Source organism: Neophocaena asiaeorientalis, unplaced genomic scaffold (genome assembly GCF_003031525.2).
Source record: "Neophocaena asiaeorientalis asiaeorientalis breed wild unplaced genomic scaffold, Neophocaena_asiaeorientalis_V1.1 scaffold332, whole genome shotgun sequence".
NCBI classification, from domain to species: Eukaryota; Metazoa; Chordata; class Mammalia; order Artiodactyla; family Phocoenidae; genus Neophocaena; species Neophocaena asiaeorientalis.
In genome coordinates this window covers 5,226,877-5,247,267 of record NW_020173111.1, presented here as the reverse complement: position 1 = coordinate 5,247,267, position 20,391 = coordinate 5,226,877, and the positions used below count along the sequence as shown (strand labels likewise).

The window sequence follows — 20,391 nt, the reverse complement described above, 5'->3', positions numbered from 1 at the left end:
GGTTCTAGCATAAGTTTTACAGCCCAAACCCCTAGGTGATAATGGAGAGCACTCCCACACCCTCCCCTGAAGCCACAGAGCCACCTCAAAGCCTTACTGCTCTGGCCATCAGCCCCCATTTGTTTCAGGCTCCTGGGGATTTCCCTCACAGTCCACTGGATGGCTGCAACTGGAAGGCCTCCATCCTACACTTACAATTATATAAAAAGATCAGCAAGCAATAGAAAGGAACACAGACAAATGGAAGCAGATGTGTTTGAGGAGTGCATTAGAGATAAAGCCTTTCTTTTAAAATTTGCCTTTTTATTGTTGTCAGTGCAACACAATTCAGGGAGAAAAAAAAGAGCTTCTTAAATAAAACTATTAAATAAGTTGATTTAAAAAAACAGGATCAGTAGCACAGGTTTGGGGGATTAAATGTTTATTAAATCAAGCTTTTAAATTATATCCACCTACAGTCTGTAAACAAACATAGTACATGTGTAGGTAAAAGGCTCAGATTAGAGCTAGTGGAAAAACTGAAGATTCCTTTGTACAGTGGCACCTCACTACTCCCTGGGCCGATACCATGGGGCCAATGTTATAGCTAAGAGTTAAATGAAAAACCAGAAGGAGTTTAGCTCAATTCCACCTGCCAGGATGGGTTTCAAGACAGATATTTGTTCCACATTATAGTAGGTTGGATTATACAAGGCAACAGTGTAGTTTTTACATTCACAGATTTGGCTGAAACAGTATAAATTAAGCTTCTCTTCTAGATGTCTCCCTCCCCTATTACCATAATTAGTAAGAAAGGTGAATTAAAATAAATGATGGACCACAGGTGGTTATAAAAATAGATAACTCGTAGAGTAATAAATATCTACAGTTAGCAAAGCACAAACTTATATAAAATTTACCTTTTTCCATATGTGCAGAATATTATAATTATGTTCAAGAGGTCCAGTCAGAAGACCTCAGAGTGGTAAGAGGGCATTTATAAAGAAAAAACACTCAAGTACAAAACCCAGAGTAGGAAGCTGAATGCAGATGAGAATAGACAAAAGACAAAATCCGAATTCCTCACATCTGACGATCCTACCCGACAGACACCACAATTAGCTTACAGCCCTTTATGTATCTTAAAAAGCAACACTTTGTTACCTATGTACAAACTTTTCAAAAGATTAATTATGAGACAAGCAAAAATGGATTGACTTAACAGTGGCCCTAAAATCAATGAAACTTGTAGCATTTTGTGTGCTTTCATATACTTCCGTGTAGAGGAGTTTTTAAAATTCCCACAAAACCCGTTCTATAATCATTTTGGGTATAGAAGGGAGAAAGTCCCAAGCTGGAAAATAAAAAAGGTCAAAATCTCAGGCTTCCCTGGTGGTGCAGTGGTTGAGGGTCCGCCTGCCGATGCGGGGGAACGTGGGTTCGTGCCCTGGTCTGGGAGGATCCCAGGTGCCGCGGAGCGGCTGGGCCTGTGGGCCATGGCGGCGGGAGAGGCCGCAGCGGTGAGAGGCCCACGTACCGCAAAACAAAACAAAACGAAACAAAAAAGTCAAAATCTCAAAGTGACTGAAAATCCATGAATATGTAAGACATTCATAACATTCCCTTAAACACTTATCAAGTACTATGTAAGGTAACTGCAATGTTATTCTGAAACCAATCACATTTACGAAGATACAGTAATTCCCATTCTAATTCTAGAATTAAAAGCACTTAGTCCACACAATGTGCGTTTCAGCGAGGTTGACACCCACTTGGCTGTACCTCATAGTGTCACCTTAAAGCTGCGTCAAAGATCCATGGCAGACCTGAACTGTAAAGGTTCAGAATGAACAACACCACAGGTAGTCATTCATCCTTATTTTTTGCAGAGTGAAGGGTATACTTGAGCTGTCCTAAGGTCACCTCAGCCTGGAAACTTCGGCAAATTTCCTTGCCAAAAAAAAAAAAAAAGAATCTCCACAATCTGTCTGGGACTTGCTGGGCTAAATAAACAGGTTCCACTAACACACATTCTACCCCTTCAGGAGGGGTGTACAGATGCAGCTTTTCCCAAACTCACTGGACCTTGCCAGGGAACACTGGAACCACCACTAGATCCCGGGACACTCGTTTCCTATGGAACATGATTTGAGAAATGCCAATCTAAAATAAATTTTCTACAGTAGTGGTTCTCAAACAGTAGTGAGCACTGAAACACATGGAAGGCATGTCAAAGCAGAGACACAATATCCCCACTTCAGAGGTCTGGGGTGGGACCCGTGAACCTGCATTTCTAAGAGACTCCAAGTGAAGCTGCTGGAGTGAGGTCCACACTGAGTGATATCCTTCTAGGCAAGGACGCATGCAAGCCTCAGCTGCAGGAAGCCCGCCGACGGCCTCAAGAAAGGCTGCAAATGGCATTTGCTACAACCAATTAGCGTGAGTTCAAACCAGCTCTCAAGCCTGAGAGCCTCTGGCTGTGCCCCTACTCACTGGGCGACAAGGCACAGTGACTGCACCTTAAAAGAGGAATAACAGCAGCCCCCTTTCAGGGGATCTGTGAGGCTTAAAGGAAATAGTTGCACAAAAGTACGACCTGACAAAAAGCATCATACAAGTGTCATTAATCAGAAGAATGTGTCAGTCACAGCAGAAAAATCCCAGATGAGTTTTCTGTCTTCTGCCACTGCTGAGCCTTTATGAAAGCACATTCTGGTAGCTAATGAAGAGAAAAGAGGCTAAAAATGCAGAAAACTGCAGTGAGAGGAAAACAGATGAGTGGATTACCTAATTAAAAATAAGTAATTGTTAAAAAAAAAAAAAGATCAACCCACAATCAAAGTAGTTAATTATGTTGGCTTTGACATAGTGTTTAAAAGTTACAGTATGTTGATCTTTGAACTCACTCACTCGTCCACTTTACCACGTTAATGTTGGTTAAATTTTAACCTCAAGAGAATGAGAAAAAAAAATTCCTTCACTGGAATACATAGGAATTAGATCCAAAACTTTTCGCTGCGATAGTTCCAATCTGATAAGCTACCACAGTGGGAAAATTTCAACAGTGATTTTTAAAAAGGGCCTTTAATTTTGGTTCATAGAAATATCCACAGAATGAAACAGGAACACACACTCACACGTTCATATATGTGCGTCTAGATGTTGCCCAGTAACATCTTAGCCAAAGAACTTCATCTCGCAATTCAAAAATGAACCTGTAAAAATTCATACACATCCATGATGGGATTACGGTCAAGCAAACGTCTTGTTGCCAAGTCCCGGTTTCCATCTGAATCCAAATGACTGATTGGAAAGGCAGGCCTTTCCCTGACAGGTTTCAAGATTCACTTTATATATGCTCTGGATGGCTCTGGAGACAAGACAACATCTCTTGAACGGGCCTGCCTTCGTAGCAGATCTGGTACACCGCAGTGAACAACGGAAACCTGGTCGAAGGGACAGGAAAAGACAAGTTAAGCCATCTGGCCTACCTCACAGAACCAACTAGCCTTTCTCTCCTGCCTAACGGACTACGGACTAGCATATGCTAGTATTGGAAAACAAAGCGACTGCCTTCACACCCCTCCATTATTTGGTCTGCAGAGAGCCTCTGCACGGTGGCTGTAAGAACTTGGTACAACCTAAACCATCCCCTGCCTCGCTGTTTGGAGTGCGCCGTCTACACTCACATCCCACGGTAGTCTTTATAGGGTGATCTGTGGTCAATGACATCAAGAGTTGTGGCTCAGGCTCTTGGCCAAATCTAGAATGAATCCAAGTTTTTGTCACTATTTTAAAAGGTTGGAGAATAAATTTTAAATCGCAGGGAGGTACTGCTCTTGCTTCTCCAAGAAGAATCATCCAAGAATGAAGATGAGGCAGCCCACACAGCACCATAAATAATGCAGGCCTGGAACATTCTCAAAAGAATCAACGTGGGGACACACAATTAGCGAAGTGCTGATCTCATGTTGGAAGTGGGGTTTATTCTGCCTTTTCTTCCAAGATGTGAACACAGGTATAAATGAAAGTTTGAAATGGATGAGGTCACGAAGGAGTGAGCTAATAATCCACTGTAAGAAAAGATAACATTATGCCAGGGTACTGCTGGCTCGGCAAGTTATTATTATTTTTTAATGGCAAAAATCACTAAGGAAATAACTTTATAATTTCAATCAGGCTTTTAAACACACACACATACACACACAGCCTAAATGAGCTTGAAGGAATCACAGGAATCTTAAAAGCCATTCTGAAAATTATCCAGTTAAGCATCCTATAAGGACGATGTAATGTAAGAACAGCAAACAGTGCTGATCAGTCATACGTCTTTATGACAGTCTGTCACTGTGGGGTTTTTGTTTTTTTTTTTTTTTTTGCGGTACGCAGGCCTCTCACTGTTGTGGCCTCTCCCGTTGCGGAGCACAGGCTCCGGACGCGCAGGCTCAGCGGCCATGGCTCACGGGCCCAGCCGCTCCGCAGCATATGGGATCTTCCCGGACCGGGGCACGGACCCGTGTCCCCTGCATCGGTGGGCGGACTCTCAACCACTGCACAACCAGGGAAGCCCCACTGTGGGTTTTTTAAGGTTCGGAATGTTCTGGGGGTTTTTTGGAGTCAGGTAGAGAATCAAATCTGACTCCACAGCCTATTACCTTTGGGCAAGTTTCACAAACCCTCTGACCCTGTTGCTTATCTGCAGAATGGGGCTGGACACTCAGGATTATTGTAGTAACTGACTTACGTGTAAGGTGGACAGTACGACACTTGACATATGGTGGACATATGGTAGCTTATAAATGCAGCCACAGGGCGGCCACTGGGTCCCAGACTGTTCGAGAGGACAGGGCCCAAGCCTAGTTTGTTCACCTCCGCATCAGCACAGCCTGGCCCAGTGCAGGCAAGGGGCAGGTGCTCAGTGAGTATTTGTTGAATGAATTCTTGTGAATGGGAGTTAGAGCCTGGAGATTTCAACCCCTTCCATGGCTGAGTTTTCCTCTTCCTAAGATGAGAACAACTTGTATGTCCCTCAAGCAGGGTGGCAGGTGGTTAAGTGGCCACCCGAAACCATTCCCAACCCCTTTCTCTCCTTATTGAGATTGGAAATAGCCTAAGGCTCACTTTCGCAGCCTTTCTTTCACCTAGAATTGGCCCAGTAATTTCTAGCCAGCAAGACACAATACAACTGGGAGAGTTTCTGGGGAAGATCTTTCTCTCCTTGAGAGGCACTGGAGGAAAAATCTGCTACCCAGACTGCCCTCGCTCCCTGCCCCTGAGTGCAGTTGTGTATGTGATGCTTGGAGCTGCTGGAGCCATCTTGAAGCTTTGAGGGAAGGTTAACAAGATCATTAAGCTTCTAATCCAGAGGCACTGAGCCAGTACTAATAATGTCCACCTCCAGATTCTTTGTTACGTGGGAAAAATAACCCTACTGTTCAAGGCATTTTAACTGGGCGTTGCTCTTGAAGCCAAGAGCAATTTTCATGGCCAGCCATTTCCAAAATGTGTTCTGTAGATGAGATGTTAACAAGTGATACAGAGGTAGGGAGAGGAGGGATTTCTATCAATAAGTAATTTATTTAACCCTCACAACTGCCCTATGAGGTAGATAATATTATCTCCACTCTATAGATGAGGAAACTGAGGCACAGTTTCTGACTTTGTAGCCAACACTCAACCACTAGGTTATAATGCCCGTCTCAATGCTATTTTCTAAATTTTAAAATGCTACGAAGCCAATTAGATCAGTTTGGGGAACTCTCTAAAGAAGGTTAGAAGTGAAAGGAGGACAAGGAAACCATAAACAGAATGAAAAGACAACCTAGTGGATGGGAGAAGATATTTGCAAATGGTATGACCAATAAGGGGTTAATATCCAACATGTATAAACAGCTCATACAACTCAACAACAAGAAAACAAACAACCCAATTAAAAAATGAGAAGAAGTGAATATACATTTTTCCAAACAGGAGTTGCAGATGGCCAACAGGCACATGAAAAGATGCTCAATTATCAAGGAAATGCAAATCAAAACCACTATGAGATATCACTTCACACCTGTCAGAATGGCTATCATCAAAAGGAACACGAATAACAAATGTTGGCCAGGATGTGGAAAAAATTTACAGTCCTATTGGTGGGAATGTAAATTGGTAGAGCCACTGTGGAAAACAGCATGGAGGTTTCTCAAAACACTAAAAATAGAACTACCATGTGACCCAGCAATCCCACTACTGGCCACATATCTGAAAAAAACAAAAGCAATAATTTGAAAAGATACATGCACCCCAATATTCAGAGCAGCATTATTTACAATTGCCAAGATATGGGAGCAACCTTAATGGTCATCAACAGATGAACGGATAAAGAAGATGTGGTATATATAAACAATGGACTACTACTCAACCATAAAAAAGAACAAAATTTGGCCATTTGCAGCAAATGGACTTGGAGGGTATTACGCTAAGTGAAATAAGTCAGAGAAAGACAAATACTGTACCATATCACTTATATGTGGAATCTGAAAAATACAACAAACAAGTGAATATAACAAAGAAAGAAGCAGACCCACAGATATAGAGAACAAACTAGTGGTTACCAGCAAGGATGAGAGGGAAGGGGGGAGGGGCAATACAGGAGTGGGAGAACAGGAGGTACAAACTATTATGTATAAAATAAGCTACATGCATATACTTTGTAACATGAGGAATATAGCCAATATTTTATAATAACTAAATGGAGTATAACCTTTAAAAATTGTGATTCACGGGGCTTCCCTGGTGGCGCAGTGGTTGGTCACCAAAAAAAAAAAAAAAAAAAAAAAAAAAAAAAAATTGTGATTCACTGTATTGTACACCTGTAGCATATAATATTACACAGCAACAATACTTCCCAAAAAATAAATGTTTTTTTCAAAAAGTGAAAGGAAGACAAAAGATAATATTTTATTAAAAAATGGGTGTAAACCAAATAAATCAGCTATCCTACTAATGGATACCGAGGGCTTAGATGTGTCAGGCCTCAATCGTGAGCAGGGATGTGCAGTATTATAAATGAGGCCCCAGGCCTCAAGGAGCTTACAACCCTGTTATGGGCTGATTGTACCCCTCCCCCAAACTCACCCAATGCCCCAGCCCCTCAGAATGACTATATTTGGAGACAGGGCACTGAAGGCGGTAATTAAGTGAAAAGGGTTCATTTAGATGGACCGTGGGACTTTCCCAGCAGTCCAGAGATTAAGACTCTGCCTTCCAATGCAGGAGGCTCGGGTTCGATCCCTGGTCAGGGAACTAAGATACCACACGCCGGGTGGTGTGGCCAAAAAAAAAAAGATGGGCCCTAAACCAATACGGCTGCAGTCCTCATAAGAAAAGGAGACTAGGACTCAGACGTACACAGAGGGGGGACCACGAGAAGACGCGGGAAGAAGAGGCTTCAGAGAGGTCAACCCTGCTGACACCTTCGATTTCTGTCCTCTGTAACTGTGAGAAACAAATTTCTGTTGTGTGAGCCACTCTGTCTGTGGCATTTTGCTGTGGCAGCCCAAGCAGACTAATACAAACACCTGATACTCACACATGGTCATAAAGACACAGGCACAAGGATGTTAAATAAAGCAAATTTCACAACAACAGAAAAACCCCAACAATGTCTATTAATGTCTTAATGTCTATCAAGAGAAGGTTGGTTAATAAATAAACTGAGGTTCTCCCACACCATGGAATGTTCTGCAGCCATTAAATGAGACCTCTAGGTGCAGACGTGGAATGATTTTCAAAGTATATCCTAGGGGGGCTTCCCTGGTGGCGCAGTGGTTGAGAGTCCGCCTGCCGATGCAGGTCTACGGGACTTCCCTGGCGGTCCAGTGGTTAAGACTCCACACTTCCAATGTAGGGGGCACAGGTTCGATCCCAGGTTGGGGAACTAAGATCCCACATGCTGCATGGCACGGCCAAAAAAAAAAAAAAGAAAAAAAATCTGAAGTGATGAAAAGGGACAAAGCAGACTGTGGAGTTCGTTACCCATCACACAAACAAAAGGGCCATGTGGAAAGTTCACTGAACCCTGAGAAATCCACCTCCATCTGGCGTAGGGATCAGGACCCACTTTAACCTGTGTGCCTTTTTCTTTTCTTTTCTTTTCTTTTTTCTGTACGCGGGCCTCTCACTGTTGTGGCCTCTCCCACTGTGGAGCACAGGCTCCGGACGTGCAGGCTCAGCAGCCATGGCTCACGGGCCCAGCCGCTCCGCAGCATGTGGGATCTTCCCGGACCGGGGCACGAACCCATGTCCCCTGCATTGGCAGGCGGACTCCCAAGTGCTGCGCCACCAGGGAAGCCCCTGTGTGCCTTTTTGTATGACTTTAATTTCTTTTTTCTTTTGTGTGACTTTAATTTAAGTCCATAGCACCTTAGCAGCAATAGTGTCTAAACCAGGGGTTGGCAAACCATGGCCTGAGAAGCAAGTCTGGCCTGTGACTTGTTTTTGTTCCGCCTGTAGGCTAAGAATCATTTTTACCTTTTTAAAGAACTATGAACAGAAACAAAGACTGTAGGGCAGAGTCCTGTATGTGGTCTACAAAGATGAAGTCTTTGTTATGTGATTCTTTGCAGAGAAAGTTTGCCGACTGCTGCTCTAAACAGTAAGTTCAAAGCAGGGAAAATGATTTGTATCTGGAGGATATGAAAGAGGTTCTCTGAGGACAGACCTGGCTTGCCTTGTGGGCGATGATGGCTGAGATGCTCATAAGGGGGTGTCCAGGCAGGCCAAACCGCAGGACAGATGCACACAGGAGTCTGAGAAGGAGGCGGTTGGGGCCAAGGGAGGTCCGCTTCCACTAAAGCAGGGGTCACAGGACACGCTGTTAGAAACAAAGTTGGTACTCAACTGAGATGCCAACCTAAGGCCTGTGGACCTCCTTCTCTAAGAGCAGGAGGCCTCTGAGTTAGAGGTGACCACAGCAGTCATCTGGTCTACCCCTTTGACTTTGTGGATAAACGGCACAGAGCAGCTAAAAACATGACCTGCCCAAGACCACACAGCTAATGAGACACAAGGCCACTGTCCTTCTGCTCAGCGCTCTTTCTATAGCAGGCAAGGGAGAAGGAAATGGAGGAAGACCAGCATGGTGATGGCTGGAATGGAAAAGAAAGAAATCCAGGTAAGCGGTGGTGCAAAGGGAGAATAGCAGGACTTGGCTCTACTTGTGCCACTGGGGGCAGGCACAGTGGGGGATGGACCCATGGGACTCAACACTAGGCCTGGGAGAGAAGGGCAGGTGCCCCTCAATCCAGCAGCGACCTCACTAAGCACAGGGATGGCTGGGTCGATTTCTAATCAGAAGAAAATGGGACATGACTGTGGAGAGGCAGGTTTCTCCTGCTTGGTTACACTTGCTTTAAAACAGGCAGGTACTGATCCCAGAACACCTGTTCCAGCCTGTATCCTCCAGTAGTTAGACAACACACACAGACTCACACCGGCCAGTGTGTCAACTCATAGAATCCTATCAAAGGACAGGACCCTATCCTATCTGTATACTACTGTGGGATCCTAGGACTCTACCTTGGTTGCACACAGATGCCACTTTAAAACTGTGATTGGGAGAGACTCACCATCATCAAACACCCAGGTATTTTTTTAAAGACTTAAAACAAAAATTCCTGATAAAGACTTAACAATCATTAAAGTAGCCCCAATCACACACAAACCCATCAGTGTCTGCTGTTAAATAGGTAAGGAAAACCATGCATGTCATGGGTATTTTCCTTTTAATCATGATTAAAAGGTAGTTCTCCTCTTCCAAGGCTTGTTTATGACTCCCCCCTCTGCCCGGCTGGCATTGAAAGCCGTTTCAAAAAAATCAAATGCAAATTAAGGAAGGAAGACAAATGCTCTGCTGCCCCTCATTTCTAACTTCCAATAGGGAACTGGACGGCTGAACAAGGGGGAGAGCTGGATGCAGGCGGTGGGGTTAAGTTGCAGGTGCTTGGGACCAGCAGCATCTAGACTGACCTGTAGAGGGTAAGGGAGCTGATGGCAGACCCGTGACCCACCTTCCGGTGCAGAGAAGTGCACGCTGGGGACCAGCTCCCCACTCTCCCAGGCACTCACCTCTCCAGACTATTACAGGAGCGTTAAGGACGCCCAGGATGTGCCACACAAGCATTTACTGGGTGGTGTGGTAGCATCGTGATTACAAAGACAGGCTTAGCAAATCAACAAGAGGAAGGGCTGGGGCAGCCTCAGACGCTGGGCAGCTTCTGCGGGACTACCGGGCTTCCTCCCTCCATCCCGCAGCAGAGCAAGCTGATCCAAGCCACCTCTAACACGCGACCCGCCTGGACACGTAGCAGAGGATGGGTGGGGAGACTACAAGGCTGCCCATCACACCTTAAACAGGGCATCTCTAGTGCTGAAGTCCTGGGGGGAACTTGTCCTTCCTTCTTTTCTGAATTGTTTGACATTTCATTAACAAGGCTGTTTATCTTTTTATTAAAAGGACAAAGTAATCTTTTTTTAAAATTTAAAATGTATGTCATGTAGCTCTTACCAAACATCCTGCAGGACAAGCCAGAATCTCAAACTTCCTATTTTGTACTATGCCCTACGGCGCTGAGCCTTCCTCCCTCGTTTCGTGTTTTGTGCAAATGCTCATTTTCAGGGTAGGCAGATGTTTCCTGCCATAGACCCTCACATCACACAAAGGACGGAACTAATGCAGTAACTTTCTGCACACACTCATCAAGTGCCTGTGCTCATGTACTGACCAGACTGGGGGTCGTGAGCAAGGCGGGGGGATGATGGCCGCTCCCCTGGCCTCATGGACAATGGGACACTTACTTGTCGAGCAGCCCCTTCTGTTTGAGTATGCGGTACACCTCGGCCGAAGTCTGAGGTCCTTGCAGCTTCTGCCCATTCAGCATCTCCTTCTCCAATTCTTCGATGGTCTTAAAAACAAAGGATGAAAACAATCTGTAAAATCTAGAGCATCACTTATTTTAAGAGCAGAGTGGGGGAGGAGAGCTGCAAGCCAAGAAAAGATAACGACATACAAGGCAGAGGGTGTAGGACTGAAGCGCTTTTAAGCAAAGGCAAATGGGGGTTATCAGGACAAGCCCAGCACACACAGCCTCCACCCACAGGTCAGCGGCTCTCCCCAGACTGGGATCCCACACCGGGGGCTACCTTTCCGGTCCTGGCAAAGGCCTCGGCCACCCTGCGGTTCCGGCCCCCATAGCAGGTGGTGATCAGATCAGCCACGCCGCAGCTCTCCAGGAAGGTGGCCGTGGACACCTGGCCCTTGCAGAAGATCCTGGCAAAGGCGATCATTTCCATGAGCCCCAGGCGGATGACAGCGGCTTTGGTGTTGTCGCCACAGCGGAGGCCGTCGCAGAACCCGGCTCCCACGGCCACGATGTTCTACAAAGGAGACAAGAAGCCCGGGGATGCCATCACACGCCCGCTGGGGGAGAGAATGCAGGGAAGGCAGGGACACTGGCTCCCCTGGGTCCCACACGACCCAGGATTCTGTTTTTTTTTTTTAACATTTATTTATTTATTTGGCTGTGCCGGGTCTTAGTTGCAGCATGCGGGATCTTCATTGCTGCGTGCGGGATCTTTCAGTTCCAGCATGCGGGATCTAGTTCCCCGACCAGGGATAGAACCCAGGCCCCCTGCATTGGGAGCTCGGAGTCTTAACCACTGGACCACTAGGGAAGTCCCACGACCCAGGGTTCTGCTTTTGTACCCGTGAGAGAGAGTAGAAAGAAGGGACCAGGCTCCCATATTCCCATTCACAGGGCAAAGAGCCCACACCTGTGCTCAGAGCGGGGCATCAGCCAGAATGGGAACAGTGGATGGTAGTCATGGTCAAATACTGTTTGAACAAACGGTTTTTTTTTTTCTTTGCAATAGGTGCTTTTATTTATTTTTTTCCCTCCCTCTTTTTTTTCTTTTATAGTTCAATAAATCAAATGCTTTATTCAACTATAACATTCACAGAAAAGTAGTCAAATCATAAGTGCACAGCTTGATGAATTTTCACAAACCGGACACACCTGTGTAACCAGCTCCCTGATCGAGGAGTAGAACGTAACCACTGCCCCAGGAAGGCCCCTCTGACTTTCTCCTGGTCACCCCTGCACCAAAGGTAACCTCTCTCCTGACTTCTAATGGCACAGGTTTACTTTCCTTGTCCTTAAACTTTATATGAATAGAATCATACAGGGTGTGATCCTTCGTGTCTATCTTCTCTGTCTCAATTTGACATCACGTTTGTGAGCTTCAGCCATATTTTTACACATAACGCATTTATTTTCATTGCTACGTTATATTCCATTGTGCAAATATACTGCAATTTATCTGTTCTGTTGATTGGCATAGGGGTAGTTTCCAGTTTGGAGCCATTACAAATGGCTCTGCTATGACACCTGGTACATGACCTCTGGTGGCCGTGAGCAGGCACTTCTGTTGGGAGCGTACCTGGGTCAGAACTGCTGCGTGATGATGAATGCATACGTGCAGATCAAGTTTCTGCCTTTCGTTTCATTTAATAATCCCTGGGATTTCCCTGGTGGCACAGTTGGTTAAGAATCCACCTGCCAATGCAGGGGACACGGGTTTGATCTCTGGTCTGGGAAGATCCCACATGCTGTGGAGCAACTAAACCCGTGCGCCACAACTATTGAGCCTGTGCTCTAGAGCCCATGACCCCGCAACAAGAGAAGCCACCGCAATGAGAAGCCCGCGCACTGCAACGAAGACCCAACTCAGCCAAAAGTAAGTAAGTAAATAAATAAATAAATTTAATAATCCCTAAATGAGCATTTCTGAAACGCTGGGTTGTTGCGTGGCTCTTTGCTGCACACAGATCTGCTGCAGGCAGATCAGACACTCAGACACAGACTTGCCTCTTCAGAAGCTGATAACCTAGTTCGGGGGTCAGCAAATCAGGGCCAAGTGTTATAAGTAACGTTGTACTGGAAACCAGGAACTCCCGTTCAGTTACATACTGTCTGTGGTTGCCTGTGTGCTGTCAACAGATCTGAGTAGTTGTGCAGAGACCTTTAAGGTCTGCAAAGCCCACATTTTCTAACGAGCTCTTCTGGAAAAAGTTCGTCACCCCCAACTTAGCAGGAAAATAAAACCTGTGCACAAATCACAATGATGCTCAGCAGAAAGCGATATTCTGTAAGAGGTACTGAAGGTTGGGTCTCATTTCAACCCATGTGTACTGAGCGTGCACTGTGGGAAGCCCCGCTGGACCCTGGAGGGGCTGAGGGTGCCCTCAGGGGGCAGGGGGCTGCAAAGATAGAATTAGACACAGGGTGTCCTCAAGGAGTTGACAATATCACTGGGAAAAGACACAGAAAAGCACATCAGGAGACAGAAGGACGAGATTGTGCAGAGAAGCTTCATTTCAAAGCAGGGAAGCCTGCATGGAGGAAGTGGCATCTGAACTGGGTCTCAAATCTTGTGTAAAACCAGACAATCACATATGCCAAGTAGTGCCTGAGTGGAGGTGACAGGGGGTGGCGGTGGGGGTGGTGGTGGACTTGTTTGGGACACCAGTCAACCCTCAGGTTGCCAGCTCTTTCCATGTTACCAGCTCCCTCTCCAAGAGCACTCAATGCAGGAAAAAATGCAAGTATTCTGCCTCTGTCTAACTACACAAGCATTTTGCCATAATACCTGATGCCTATATATGGATTTGTGCCTTAAGACCTTAAACTATGAAGCCAGTTAGTAACAATGAGAAATAAGCTAAAATAAGTGCATTTCTTCCTCACTCCCCCTAATTTTTAAAAATTAATTAAAGACAGAACATTTTTAAAAACATTCAGGCCTATAAAATCTGAGGGATAAGATAGAAAATGGAATGACCCGGGGAGGAAAAATGTCTTCTCTGATTGATATGCAGTTTTTTATAAGACAGATCAAACACAGCACTGATGTGGCCAGGCTCTCCCTGACAGGACGCGGCCACTTCAGATGAAAAAGTTCCCGTGAGCCCCCTAGAAGCTTCGGTGGGCTTCCGACAGAGCAGGACCCTCTCCTGGCTCCCTGGGTGGCAGCAGATGAAGATAGCTGAATGAGGGAGCAGAGGGCAGGGGCCCTAAATGAACCTTCCCTTCCTCAGCCATCACACCAGGCCTTACTCTGGTTCTGGCTATTCCTCTGCAAAGGCCAGGATCCATGCAGACCCCGGCTCCTACAGCTGCAGGCGGAGCTGAGGAATCCAGCCTCCTGACCCGGGAGCATGTTTTCATAAGGTACCACCTCTGCCTGTACCTGTGAGCTTCTCCAGTCCTTCCCACCACACAGGCAATGCAGACTGTAGGTCTCAGCAGCTACCTGACGGCAACCACCAGCCCCAAGCACCTGCTGCGTGTGCACAGGGATGGGGGGAGGGCGATTCCTGGCTGGGCGTGCTTGGCGTCTAGCAGCATCACGTGCAGAGGAGAGGGGACAGGCAGAGTGAAGGAGCTGGAGAGATGCTGACGGGCGAACTGGGATCCATTTGGCGGCTCTGCCCCAGAGCTGCTGAGTTGGGATGGAACAGCCAGATCTTTTAGATGGGACACTGTGCAGAGACCAGGAGCGAGAGAACACCCAAGGCTGGGCCCAAACAGGCCCAGTCACCCCTCCTGGCATAGCAGCCAAACTGAGGAAGCGCGTAGGGAGATACGAGGGGCACACGCATGACATCCAGAGGGCTTCTGGTTCTCAGTCTGCCTTGTTGCTGTGTGACCTTGGGATAATCACTCCACCTGTCTGAGCCTTCTTGGCCTTGGTTGTTAAATTCAGGGCTTGGACGAGATCTCTCAAGGCTCTTCTGCTGGTGACATTCCTCCAGGGAATCTGGATCAGTTGTGGCCTGCCCTGGGACTGCAGACAGTGGGACAGCCCTGGGGCAACAGAGAGACACCTAAGGACGTGCAGAGGGACTGACCACAGAGACCACGAAGCCAACTGCTGGTGAGCCCACCAAATGGTTTTATCGAAGTTACCATGGCAACATGCCAAGGCCTAGCTTCCAAATGGTTAGATTGTGGAAATGGCTCTCTGATGCCTCCTGGGCTGTGTCCCTGTGCACCCCCCCTTCCTCACAACGTGACCCACTCTGGAGGTCACTTGACAAACCAACCCCAGCCAATGTCTACAGACTGGATGGGACATAACACGGACTTCCTTTCAACAAGGGGCTCCTGCAGATTATTTACGAAGCGCCTACAGTGAGCCCACCAGGCCACTGCACACACGGTCTCATCCAAATTCTCATGGCAACGCCGGCAAGTGTGTGCCTGTCCCCCTGGCTGGCTCAACAAGGGTCAACGGCTTGCCAAGAACGCCCGGCTGGTAAGTGATGCACATGGGACACGCCCCCGGTGCCTGGCTCCACGGGCCCACTGTTCCCTGTCCCCTGCTGCTTCCATGGTATGGCAAATGTGGCCTGGCCACTCCCACCCCTCTCCGGGTCCAAGAGACCTTCCTGAGACCTCTGCAACCAGATATCAAAGAGGACTGCCTCTTGGGCCTGCATGGAGGCTCAGGAGGCAAAAGCAGGAGGCCTAGGAGGAGAAAAGATTTATGGGAAAGAATAATAAAAATAACAACAAAAGTTAACCTTACTGATACGGGGAGGGGGAAGGGTAAGCTGGGACGAAGTGAGAGAGTGGCATGGACATATATACACTACCAATTATAAAACAGATAGCTAGTGGGAAGCAGCTGCGTAGCAGAGGGAGATCAGCTCAGTGCTTTGTGACCACCTAGAGGGGTGGGATAGGCAGGGTGGGAGGGAGACGCAAGAGGGAGGGGATATGGGAACATATGTATATGTATAGCTGATTCACTTTGTTATACAGCAGAAACTAACACACCATTGTAAAGCAATTATACTCCAATAAAGATGTTAAAAAAAAAAGTTAACCTTATTGAACTGTTTCTAAGTGCGTCATATATTATTAACTGATTTACTCTTCACAACGTTCCTACAGGGAAGGTCCTGTTACTACACACAGTGAGAGGCAAGGAAACTCAGGCACCTGGGTAAGTAGCCCACCCAAGGTTGTACAGTCAGGATCAGGAGAGCTGGGTTTCGAGCCCTGGCAGCCCAGCTTCCTAGTTCTCTCCAGGGAGCAGATCACGCAAGGCTGCTCCAGGCCGGTGAGTGGAAGGCACAGAGGGGCCAGCTCAGCAAGACAAGAACTTTCTAACAAGATGAGTTGACCCCACCCAACGGAAAAGACAGAAGCAAAGGGAGTGTGCTCTCAGTCACTGGAAGCGTCCAAGCAGGAGCTGTAATGCACGAGCCCTGAGCTCCAACGCGTGCTTCTAACCTTCTACGTCACTGCGCTCAGAGAAAAGGCAGAGGAGGGTGCCCGTGGCCAAGGGGCACACAGGTTGGGACCACCTCCCAGTTTCCCCTGGATGTCTGGCCTCCCCACCACGGGGAGGAGGGGCCACTGCAGAGTCAACCCCTCCCTTCTAAGGGGACCCTGGGCCCTGTTTAATCACCGTATGATGCATCCTGAAATCCTCACTCTCTCACCTACCACTTATCACTGTCAAAAGAAAAATAAACACACTGAGCTGGTCAGATCATGCCCGAATAGCACCCGAACAGATGTCCTCTGAGGTCGCTCAGCTGTGAAATTTATCACTATCCGCTGGGCATTTAAATCTGCTTTAAACTATTCATGTGAATAGTGAAAATTTATTCACTATTTTAAACACAGAGCTAAAAATAACCATGATTTTCAGAAGACAGGCGTCCTTAAGCCCCTGCCCATTTCCCGGGTGATAGCAATACTCAGAGGCAATCATCCTCCGCGAAGTGCGGTCTCTGCAATCCTGAATCGGGGCGGGTTGGATAGGGCTCAGTTTCTTTCGCTCCCACCCACCCACAAAAAGACTACAAAACTGGAGGAGCAGCCCATGTGACCCGCAGTTTATGCAAACACTCTCACCACCTAGGGAGAATGGCCCTGCTGAAAACCAAGTCAGTATTTTCTGTAAGTCCAACAACCCGCCTGACTCTTCTTGAGGCCACCTCCGAGTGCATCTGACCTCGCCTCGCGGAAACCTGAAAAGTGTAGGCTAACTACGTCGAGGTACCACGTATGGTTTGCAGGTTGGGTACTGTGTAAGGCTACCTTGGCTGAGATGTCTAGGAGGCCCAAAGTCAAGCCCACGCTCAGCCCACCAGGCTGCACACCCTGATGAGAAGCTGCCTTAGCGAGAGCAGTGTTGTCCAGCAGAAGTTTCTGCGATGACGTAAATGTTTGCTATCTGCTCGTCCAACAGAGTAGCCACTAGCTGCTGAGACTCCCTTAAGACTAATGTGGCTACTGAGTCTCTGAAATGGGGCTACTGTGACTCAGAAACTGAATTTTGAATTTTTAAAAAAAGTTTTAATTAATTTGCATGTAAATGCACACAGCCGCATGTGGCCCTGGCTGAGACTGGGCACCAGGCTGTGGCCCACAGTACATTCATCACAGCCAAAGCCCTGGAGGAAACCTACACGCCCAGCAATGAGGGTGGTGAGCCTCACCACAGACAACCCTACAAAGAATGCCGAGCCTCTGTGGCACAGGTAATGGGTGTATCTCCCAATCTACTCTCCTCCTCTTCCTGAGTCCTAGAGTTCCTGATTTTCATGCAAGTATATGGCTACCCAGAGAGAGGGGGAAATGTCCCAGCCTCCCCTGCAGCAGGTATAGTCACACAATTAAGTACTAACTGCCCATTAAGATGAAGCCAAAGTGTTACACTGTGACTCCCCAGAACCTGCCTTAAAAGACAGCTGCCATATGCCCTTTATCCTTTTCTTCACCCTGCTGCCTGGAAGGCAGATGTGATGGTTGGAGCTCTGGTCACCATCTTGGAATACAAGTACAAGAGCCATACCTCGTGAACTGGAAGGAGCCTGGGTCCCTGAGAATTCGGTGGAATGGAGTTGTCATATGGATTCAGGATTTTTACACAAGAAAGAGATAAACTTCTACCTTGCTTAGCCACTAATTTTTTAAAAAATTCTTTGTGAAACTAAATCTAGTTTTAGTGCACAGGTTTTATTAGTTATATAAATTTATTTATTTTTTATTTTTGGCTGTGTTGGGTCTTTGTTGCTGCACATAGGCTTTCTCTAGTTGTGGTGAGTGGGGGCTACTCCTCGTTGCGGTGTGCGGACTAATTGCGGTGGCTTGTCTTGTTGTGGAGCATGGGCTCTAGGCGTGGGCTTCAGTAATTGTGGCGCGCAGGCTCAGTAATGGCGCAAGGGCTTAGTTGCTCTGCGGCACGTGGGATCTTCCGGACCAGGGCTCGAACCTGTGTTCCTTGCATTGGCAGGTGGATTCCTAACCACTATACCACCAGAGAAGTCCCAGCCACTATTATTTTGGGTCTCTGTTAATGAAACTTAATCCTGATAAAGTATTTATTAAAAATAACATAGGTTGAGGACTTCCCTGGTGACGCAGTGGTTAAGAATCTGTCTGCCAATGCAGGGGACAGGGGTTCGAGCCCTGATCCGGGAAGATCCCACATGCCACGGAGCAACTAAGCCCGTGTGCCACTACTTAGCCCGCGCACCACAATTACTGAGCCTGCGTGCCACAACTACTGAAGCTCGCGTGCCTAGAGCCCGTGCTCCACAACAAGAGAAGCCACCGCAATAAGCCTGCACACCACAATGAAGAGTAGCCTCCACGCTCCACAACTAGAGAAAGCCCTCATGCAGCAACGAAGACCCAATGCAGCCAAAAATAAATTAATTAATTAAATAAAAAAAATAACATAGGTTGAGCTGTACACTTATGGTTTCTGTACTTTTCTATATGAAGTACCTCTTAAACTTTACATTAAAACAAAAATTCACTGCTAGTGAAAGAAGCCAGACACAGAAGAGTACATATTGCACAACTCCATTATAAAAATTCTATAGTGTACAAAAGCAGATCAGTGGCTGCTGGCTTGGGAGAGAGGGGTGAACTACAAAAAGACATATACGTGGGCTTCCCTGGTGGCGCTGTGGTTAAGAATCTGCCTGCCAATGCAGGGGACACAGGTAAGCCCTTATCTGGGAAGATAGCACGTGCCGCGGAGCAACTAAGCCCGTGTGCCACAACTACTGAGCCTGCGCTCTAAAGCCCGCGAGCCACAACTACTGAGCCTGCGTGCCACAACTACTGAAGCCCATGTGCCTAGAGCCCATGCTCTGCAACAAGAGAAGCCACTGCAGTGAGAAGCCCCCGTTCGCGGCAACTAGAGAAAGCCCATGTGCAGTAACAAAGACCCAACGTAGCCAAAAATAAATAAATAAATTTACCAAAAAAAGACATACAGAATTGTTTGGGGTGATGGAAATGTTCTGTATTGTGGTGATGATTTTCAGGGTATATACACCCAACTGCATTATATATTTAACTGGGTGCAGTTTAATATACACGAATTATGCCTAAATAAAGTTGATATTTAACAAGGAATACTCCCGTAGTGATTAAGAGATTAATTTAGCTAAGAGGTGAAGGACATTCTGAAGCAGTAAGATGCACTGGTACAACATGATTTTGCATTTTCTTTTTCTTTTATCCTTGTAAGGAGCTGTTATCTTTCTTCCTCCTTTTTTTCCCCTTTTTTTGGTAAGTCAAATGCCCTCATGTTTTTGAGCACAAAAAAAAGTGTACTTCAAAACTTTTTTTAGTGTGGAGAAGATTACTAAAGGTTGTTAATGTGGAAAAAAACAAAAAAGAATGCATATACGTGTGTAACTGAATCACTTTGTCGTACAGCAGAAATTAACACAACACTGTAAATCAACTATACTTCAATAAAATAATTTTTTTTAAAAGTAAAACATAAACTGCTTGAACAGTAAGATCCAGTTTTTGTTTTAAAAAGAGGACCTAACAAATGTGTGCTTGCTAAAAAGACTGGCAGAGGAGACAACAAACATTAATAGTGATTATCTCAGGATGCAGGGACTATCAGTCATTTTCACTTTCTTCTCTACACCTCTCTGTTGTGTGAAACTACCTTTTATAATCAGGAAGAAAACAACAAAATCATTAATTACATAATCAAAGAAACACACGCCCATTTGCCCTGGTTGGGCAGGCTCTAGCAAGGGAGGGCTTCATTTCATTCAACTTGCCTGGACACCAACCAGAAAAGTCAGGTCGTCCAGAGTAACAAAAGACACCGGACTGAATCTTAAAATCCATGATCACATTCTGACCGTGCTAATATCTGCTAAGTTTGAGTCATTTACTCTTTATTTTTTTTTAATTTAATTTAATTTTCTTATACAGCCGGTTGAGTCATTTACTCTTTGGCTCTCTTATCTCCTTATCTGTCCAATGGGATGGTTAGACTCAATTACTGCCAAAGCACCTGTTTCTCAGT

General features: G+C 46.3%; 1 protein-coding gene across 3 annotated transcripts in view; it reads right to left on the bottom strand.

Annotated features, from left to right (window-relative positions):
- Nucleotides 1–666: 666 nt before the first annotated feature.
- Nucleotides 667–20,391, bottom strand: part of GPD1L (glycerol-3-phosphate dehydrogenase 1 like) — a 48,788-nt gene continuing 29,063 nt past the window's right edge. The window contains exons 6-9 of one of the 3 annotated variants that reach the window (XM_024743463.1): nucleotides 11,167–11,400; nucleotides 10,822–10,928; nucleotides 8,687–8,839; nucleotides 3,314–3,425 (exon numbers count right to left, since the gene is read on the bottom strand). In XM_024743463.1, the coding sequence (XP_024599231.1) occupies nucleotides 8,722–8,839; nucleotides 10,822–10,928; nucleotides 11,167–11,400 (459 nt within the window). In that variant the 3' untranslated portion in view covers nucleotides 3,314–3,425; nucleotides 8,687–8,721. Of the gene's footprint in view, nucleotides 3,426–8,686; nucleotides 8,840–10,821; nucleotides 10,929–11,166; nucleotides 11,401–20,391 lie in introns of all 3 variants that reach the window. The other 2 variants (XM_024743466.1, XM_024743465.1) reach the window with 2 other exon arrangements.